The 8,654-nt window shown below is 32.7% G+C and overlaps 1 protein-coding gene and 1 pseudogene across 1 annotated transcript; one reads left to right on the top strand and one right to left on the bottom strand.

The window, feature by feature from the left end:
* Window positions 1-201: 201 nt before the first annotated feature.
* Window positions 202-4,984, top strand: LOC121789769 (annotated as a pseudogene).
* A 287-nt stretch (window positions 4,985-5,271) lies between these two features.
* On the bottom strand, window positions 5,272-7,728 carry LOC121789771 (putative Myb family transcription factor At1g14600). Its single transcript, XM_042188135.1, has 5 exons — window positions 7,556-7,728; window positions 7,307-7,383; window positions 6,146-6,249; window positions 5,670-5,763; window positions 5,272-5,579 (listed from the first exon to the last, which is right to left on the bottom strand). Exons 1-5 carry the CDS (start codon window positions 7,677-7,679, stop codon window positions 5,358-5,360), a joined length of 621 nt encoding a protein of 206 aa, XP_042044069.1. The 5' UTR covers window positions 7,680-7,728; the 3' UTR covers window positions 5,272-5,357.
* Window positions 7,729-8,654: the final 926 nt, after the last annotated feature.

Below are 8,654 nucleotides of genomic sequence, written 5' to 3'. Positions count from 1 at the left end.
CTAAGTTGATGAATTAACAAGTTAGCAATTTAAGAAAAATTAATATTATAACACAATCCGATGGGTGTATAACTATATCTTAATACATGATTAGAGACTAAATTTTATTATTAGATAAAAAATAAATTAGTGTGACATTGCCGTTTTGTCTATGTTAAAAAATAAACATTGAGAAATTATAGTACGAGACACCGAAATTTAACTACTTTTCATAGTCTTGTACATTAAACCAATTTGTTTATTTTCGTCGTTGTGTGCAATATTAGACTCAAATTGAGTGTACGTTTCAATTTTCTTTCATAGTTTGGAAGCCATATCTATACAAGGGGAAAAAGCACGTATAAAACTCAAATGAAGCAGAGATTTCCCCACCAAAAACAATTCACATTACAAACCGGCTCACCTCTGAATCACTGAAATTCTCCACCGATTTCCTTTTTTCTTCGTCAACCGCTTTCAATGCTGCTTTCTTGTGAGTCCCTAAATTCTGTTTCTTGAATCAACTCTACGTGAAATTGATCCCAATCTTGATGTTGCTTGTGATAAGATATAAAGAGTTGATTACTTTGAGGAGTTGGATTTGCATTTGCTGTTTGATTAGGGGAAGTTGGTAATTCTGATTCTTTTTTTTAATGTTGTTAATCTTGGTTCCATTTTAGTTGTTTTGGAACCAATGCTGCTTTGTTTGTTGAGGAATTGATGACATTTTTGTATGAGGGATATTGATGGTTTTGTGATGCATATGTTTTTAAGTCGGATTCATCTTGAAAAACTATTTTGCATACTCATCGATTCTTTTGTACCTGAGTGAATATTTGAAGCCAACAATGTGATTGCTTTGAGGGTCAAGAATCGATTTACAGCTGCTTTGTAGGGGGAGTGTCTTCAGTTAAATTTGCTACTTGCAGTCGAACCGTGTTTCGTTTATGTTTTTTTTGTGCGTTAAGAGAGGTTTTTATGCTGGAAGTTTGATGTGAGTGTTCTTTTTCCTTATTTAGTTATTGTTACTACTATTCTACTCATAAACTTAGTAGTGTCCTTTCGGTGCATTTTACAGAGTACTATCTGAGATTTATCAAAGAACTGACTATAAAGATCTCAACTGTTTCCCTGTGCTTCCGTGTTATCCGTTTATGGGGTGAAGTGGGCTTCTAATGAGAGGGGTAGAGGACGAGCCGCTCCCAAAACGTATGAAAGTGTCCTCTGGAAATATAGGAGGTCTTTCGGACGGCATATCTGTTGGAGAACAAGGTAGTTGCTCATTAGGTGGTTCAATGGCTCTGCAGTTAGCATCTGGAGATGACAAGGTTGTTGGCTCGAATGGATTGATTAGTAAAGTTGAATTTGTTCGCATCATAACTGAGGCATTATATTCTCTTGGCTATTCAAAGATTGGGAAACATTTGGAGGAAGAGTCAGGAATACCTTTACACTCCAATCTCGTAGCTACGTTTATACAGCAAATTCTTGATGGCCAATGGGATGAAAGTTTCACAACATTACATCAAATTGACCTAATAGATGAAAGTATTATTAAAACGGCATCTTTTATGATACTAGAGAGGAAATTTTTTGAACTTTTGGATGGAGAAAAGTAAGTGGATGCATTGAATACTCTTAGGACCCAGATTATACCACTTAATGTGAATCGTGACAGAGCTCATGAACTGTCTTATTTCATGGTTTGTCCGTCCAAGATTTCGCTTGATAAAACTCATAGTCAAGAGTCAGGACTCTGTTCTCGTAAAAAGTTTTTGGGGGAACTGCAAAAGTTACTTCCTCCAACAGTGGTAATCCCGGTATACAGATTGGTGCGTCTTGTTGAACAAGCTCTTGACTTTCAAAGGGATTGTTGTAGGTTCCACAACTCAGTTGGGGAAATGTCATTGCTCGTGGACCATTGGTGTGGATTGGACCAGATTCCTTGTCAAACTGTGCAGGTAATATTTTCATCTGCACATATACTTGTGGAAGTAAACAAGTACTTGTTATAACTATTAAGAATTAAAGCCTTAACTAGCTCCCTTCTCTAATGGCTTAAGCTTCTGTTCTATCAGTCTCAAATTCACTACCACCAATAAATCGGAAAATAATGAAATACAAAAGTTCATGTGCTAGCAGAGTAACACCCCATTGTCTGAGGGATGTGTTGAAGTTTATGATTTTAAAATGAGGTGGTATTTTAGCACAATTAATGTTTATGCTTCTTTGTATTGTTCTGCTATGGCTCCTCAGTCAAGGTTTTTGTTTTTTGTTTAGCCAAGTAAGAAAACAATGGGCTTAAGAAAATAACTGAAACTCTAGGTATCTTTCTACTGGCTCCTGATGTTAAAGGATCTTACATTCAGTTCTAGTGGTGGATCAATACTTCTTGCTTGAAACTATCAATTGTGGATTTTTCAAAGTGTTTCTCTTATCATCAACTTTACAAAGTATATCTTTGATTCTAGAGTAACCGCTAGGATCTCATATAGTTGTCACGCTAAAAGTTCATGTTCTATCATGACTGTTGTATTTGATATCCTCTCTCTCCTTTCAACCCCAGATATTAGAAAAACACAGCGCTGAAGTTTTGTTTCTGAAATTTTCTCACAACGGAAGATACTTGGCCTCATCGTCCCGTGATTCCCATGTGATCATATGGGTGGTACTGCTCTCTTTCTGTCTGAATTCGTTTTTGTTTCTGAAGTTGCTGGTTGAGTCTTTATGTCAGATGTGGCTTGCACTTGACTTTTTACTGTCATTTTATACCAGGTTAGTTACAAAAGAATCCTCCACCTTCGAATATTTTTACCGTTTCATATCTTTTAGTTGAAAGTTCATCTCTGACATTGATAAAGTTAAAAGATAGGATTTGACCAAACATATCATTTATTTACAACGTACAGACCATATAAAAAAAAGTGATACAAGATGTAAATCAATGTCAATTACTTTTAGTGGAAATGTATGCACTCTCCTGCTGATGAAATTCTACCATATATGGATACTTGTTGTACTCCTTCCATTCGTTTGCAAGAATATGTTCTAATATGTCACGCATGTTAGGGGTCTAGAGAAGAATATGTTTATCTGGATTGATGTTTCTTATTTAAGTCATACTTGCCATCCTCCTGTTAAATATTTGTCAAACCAAGTCAAGCTATTACTTGAAAAATCTGTTTTTGCTGTTTGTGGAACTAAATTGGTCAAATTCTTATGATCGACTGCTCATATTGGTCAAATGTAGGGGTGGGTCGATACGAGATATCGTATCGAAAACGTTGTATCGTATATCGTATCGAAAATATCGATATGAAAGAATTTCATATCGTTATCGTATCGAAAGTTTCGATATATCGAATTTTGATATATCGAACTTTCGATATGGATAATATCAATATCGTTATCGTATCGATATTTCGATATATCGTACCGATATTCGATATATCGAATTTCAGTACGATATATCGAAATATCGATATCGTATCGAATACCTGTATATCGAAAATGATAATTTCAAATATGTTTCGATATAGACGATATATTCGAATATTCGATATAAAACGATATATCGAAAATATCGATATATATCGTATATTCGATATAAAACGATATATCGCGATATAAGGAAATTCATATCGTTATCGTATCGAAAACTTACGATACGGTATCGTTTCGTATGGAAAATTACGATATATCGAAAATCCGATAATTTTTCGATATTTTTCAATACGATACGAGCGATATATAATTTTTTCGATATTTTTCCCCAGCCCTAGTCAAATGCATACTATATATTCCATGCCTTAATAGTATGTATGTTGTGCATGCATTATACATTTTTGGGCACCGATGGTTTTCTTTCTCTCTTTCTTTTTAGGTTAATGTTGACGGTCATGTAATCATGAGGCATAGATTAACTGGCCATGGACAACCTGTATCCTGTGTTTCATGGAGCCCTGAAGATGATCAAATTCTTACATGTGGAGAAGATAAAACAGTTAGGCGGTGGGATATCGATTCTGGTGAATGCCTCTGTGTCTATGGAAAACAAAATCTTGGTTTGGTCTCATGTGAATGGGCTGCAGATGGGAAACATATATTCACTGGTGTTACTGATAAAAGCATCCGCATGTGGGATCTCGAAGGAAAAGAAGTAGATTTTTGTCAAGGGAAGACAGCTTATCATATGGAAAACTTGGGAATCACCACTGATGGGAAGGCGTTAATTATACATTGTAAAGATGATGGAGTTTTTCTGTTTGGATGGGAAACAGGTTCTGAAAGATCAATGGAAGAGAATCAAAAAATAACTTCATTTGCTCTTTCCGAAGATGGAAAGTTGCTGCTCCTTAGCCTATGGGATGGAGATCTTCATCTATGGAATATAGACGGATGGTTACAAAATATAGGAGAATACATAGGTAACAAACGTTCCAGTCTTGTTGTACGGTCTTGTTTAGGTGGACTAAAGCAAGCTTTTGTTGCCAGCGGAAGCGAGAACTCCCAGGTAAAGAAAATAAATGTATTTACATGATATGAAACACCCTTTTGAGTTCAATAATCACATTTGCAGAGAGATTTTCGAGAGAGGCGCGTACTGTATTTTTTTGGTCAGTAAACATATGAAATGAACATGTGATCTCCAGGATAATATTGGAATACTTGTAACAACGTGATGAATGATGCGTTGAAATTTCTGTTTGCAGGTTTACATATGGCACAGGCACTATGTGAGGCCGATTTTTAGTTTTGAGTGGTCACACTGGAGCTGTGAACTGTGTTAGCTGGAATCCAGCCAATCATCATATGCTTGCATCAGCGAGCAACGATCGTACCATTCGTATATGGGGACCGAAACAAGTAAACAGCTAGTACACTTGAAAAGGTTTAAACATTTGCTTCTGTGTAAATGCTGCTTGTTTCACTCACTGTTACACAATTCATGAATGCAAACTAGCATTCACTCTAACAACAATGCATATGCTTTTTTGTCTTCTAATTTCTGCTACTCTAGATTAGTTCCATTATACTTAAAGGTACAAATTATGGAAGATCAATCTGATTGTGTATGAGAGAGTTGTCAAAATTTGAAATTAATGGCAATATTTAAATACTAAGAACTTCTCTGCACAAATTATTTGAATCCAAGAAGGGATAATATCATGAGCATTTTAACTATGAATGTTTTATTTTTTATATTTTTTAATTCGTGGTCAGCTGTGAAAAATCCGTTGCAGTTACACAATATTTATTTAACTGATAAAATTGTCAAAAAAAAAATACTAGAAATAAAACACATCACATAAATAGATTAGTCATGTCTTGAAATATATAGTTGAAATAAAAGAATGCAGGGTAGCTAAAGAAATGGATTAATGTGATGGCATTGAGATAGTGAGTTCTAAATTGAGAGGGGAAGATTGTGATAAAGTTGAGGTAGTAAGTTGATTTGGGTGTGATACTTCTTCTACTTCTCCTACCTCCATCATCTTTATAGTTGTCCATCCAATTCCACTTTCATCTTCATCATCTTCATCTTCTTCTTCTTCTTCACTCGCTCTCTCATTCATCCTTTCTATGCTTTCTTTTATACCCTGCACCGTCAAATAATCAAACATGTATACATTTATATGCACATCTAACTTCTCCTCTCTCTATGTATACATATATATATATATCTCTACCTGCAGCAGGTGTTGATGGTAAATTAAATTTTCATTGATTTGGGGTTTTCTCCTTCTTCCTTGAATTCTACAATTTGGAGATTCTGAAAATTGTCTGCAAAATAGCATTTATTCATATTACCAATATAGTTTCCCCTAATCTTGAAACAAATTGCATGAGTTAAATAGATTTTAACGAAGCAATCAACAATGCATAAGCAACCAAACTAAAAATTGTACTACAAATTAAATTAAGATCAGTGTATAAAATTCATGCTCATCAATGCAAGAACTTCAACAATTACTATCTTTTACTTATAAAAGTTTATAATATTTTTTGTGTGGGAAAACAAGAAAACAAAAACAATTTAAACGTTAACTTATAACTAATTCAAACGTACTACATTTTAGTCGAAGATTGAGAACTTTATTGAATTTCTTACTTTATTCCAATGAGGATAAAAAAAATCAATAATATAAGGCGAAGAATTACTTACCTTTGAGAAGAGAATAAAGTTATAAATTCGGATTCTTTTAATTGGTAGCTTTTAATAGCTATAAAATTGTTTGAACCCATGGATTCCTTCATGCTCCTGTGCATCTGAAAAAATTAATTTGGAAAACTATTAATTATAAATAGTTATTTAAATTAAGAAATATTTAGTATTATGCATTGCTTCTCTCACTAAGATTTTCATCATATAATGAATGGTTAGTTAGGTAAATGTCCAATGCAACAAATTAAAAGACCAATAATTGTTTGGAACTAAACGATGAGACTTTATTTTAATCATTTAAAAGCAACTAAATAAGACAACAAACTTTTTTGTTCATGAACTAAACCTAACCTAGCTACACCTAGGTATATAGTCGTAAAAGAATGCAAAATTAGATTATTTTATTGAAACTTTGGTAGCTACATCGTTAGTATTCGTTTAATGTACATTGTAGCTATTTTTACTTTTATTTTCATTACACATTTCATGCATGATATGTATGGTTCATGATATATGTTATATATGCATGATATGTTGTATGCTTCATGGTATCAAACATTTCATGACATATACTAGGAGTATACTACTTATTATTGTTAGATTTAACAAATACGACATGTATCTAAATTTATATTGTAATGAAATATTACTGTAATATACCAGTAATATTTACTAATAATTCATACCTATTCCCTAATGCGGAAGTTTAGAGACATTTAATATGAATTTAAGATTTCTAACAAACAAAACCACTCCAAATTTTACGGATTAAAACAACTTTAGTATTATTACCTTATTATTATGCATTTTTTGTACATTGTTGGTTTTTCCCATATTAGTGAAAATCACAGAAATGACAACATTGAGATTGACCTACTATGATTTACTAGTATATTATATTTTTCTTTATAATTAAGGTATATTTTTATGCATAACAACACTTCGAGAAGCCAAGAATGATTTTTATTTTACAAATCTAGCTAGATATAGTTGGTGGAAATTAAATGACAATCCCATAGTTAAAATGTCATGGTTCGAATTCACTAAGTATATTTTAGGTCGGTTGATATTCAATTCAAATCTACAAGTATGGAGTAGTTGGTTTTGAACCAAAACAAAGACAGAATAATTCAAATTGAACTAAACAATTTTAACATATACCTGAAGATGGCTCTTAACATGAGAAATCTTGAGCCCTTTCACAGCCATCATCTGCATAATTCTCTTTGGAGTTGCTTCTGCAAACTCAAAAATATCAACTAAAAAGAAATTGATGAAAATTTCAAACCCTAAATTAAAAGGTTGCACTTTTCCTTCCACACAGATTATTTATCAAAACAAAGTAATTGATACTATTATTACTTCTAAAATAGATTCTTAAAAATGTAAAAATGAATAATTTCGTCTTACGATATCTCCCTCCAAGATTTTCGACAGCTTCCACAAAGCGGTCATGGAGCTCCGGTGACCACCTTAGCCGCGGGGCCAATGATTTCCTATACTTTCTAACCCTAGAGCTGTCCGAGTTTTTCATTTTTCTTAATGCTCGAATTGAAGAAGAATGTTTCTGCAGGGCTTTGTGTGCTGAAAATAGAATATATGATGCAGTGGATAATTCAATATATAGATATAAATATTAATGTGGTAAGGAAGAAAAGATGGTCGGAGACTATGGACTTTTGTGCTAAGGTTTGTAGACTTTTGGGGAACTAATAAATTCTTATTCTTTTGCATGACTTTTATCATTTTGTTGTGGATATGATTTTATTCAATTAGTATGTGTTACATGAGGTTATTTGTGAAATCAATTGTACTAGATTTTTGTTTTTCATGAGATTGGAACTTAGTAAGCAAGACAATACATCCATTGTTGATAATTGGGAGTAAAAGATTGAAATAGTTATCCGTTTTTAAAATAATTAAGGATTGGGATATGTACGTATTGAGTTTTCATTTTGATTAATGTATATGTATAAAGTTTTCATACGAATAGTAGTCTATTTGATGACAATTGAAGTGGCAAAATTTTCTAGGTAGCAGCAGTATATGAAATTTAATATTACGTCTAACAGAAGGTAAAGACCAAAGAATTTTACTCATTCTAAGACTTTCTATTTTGGCATCTCTATCTTAATTATTTTTTTCATTATTTTGATTAGTTAAGATTATTCCAACAATCATTGTCTTGAAGATGATATATAACATACACACACAAATTTATTGTCAAGTTATATCGTGGATCACAATTCATAGTATATAATAATTAAATCCAAAATATATTTCTCGTAAAATTGATCTAGAATTATCAACCTTTTTTAAAATTTTGTCTCAATTATTAATTTCCATATGAGGCACATGCGAAAATCCTAGTAGACACAGCCGCCCAAGTAATCATTGAATTAATTAATGCAAAATTTCGAAATCGACAACGTTATTTGACTTTTTTACTTAGAATTTCGTGGCACTGAAATAGGATTATTAGTTCTATTACAATAAACTAAATATCCGT

The sequence above is a fragment of the Salvia splendens genome, unplaced genomic scaffold (genome assembly GCF_004379255.2).
Source record: "Salvia splendens isolate huo1 unplaced genomic scaffold, SspV2 ctg332, whole genome shotgun sequence".
NCBI classification, from domain to species: Eukaryota; Viridiplantae; Streptophyta; class Magnoliopsida; order Lamiales; family Lamiaceae; genus Salvia; species Salvia splendens.
The sequence above is the reverse complement of the archived record's forward strand: the minus strand, read 5'-3'. Positions and strand labels throughout refer to the sequence as shown.

Excerpts from the sequence above, each read along its gene's own strand:
- LOC121789771 (XM_042188135.1), bottom strand. The coding sequence starts at position 7,679 with ATGAAAAACTCGGACAGCTCTAGGGTTAGAAAGTATAGGAAATCATTG. Across the intron at positions 6,250-7,306 it reads ATGTTAAGAGCCATCTTCAG|ATGCACAGGAGCATGAAGGA; the intron begins GTATATGTTAAA and ends TAATTTTTTCAG. Across the intron at positions 5,764-6,145 it reads ACTTTATTCTCTTCTCAAAG|ACAATTTTCAGAATCTCCAA; the intron begins GTAAGTAATTCT and ends GCTATTTTGCAG.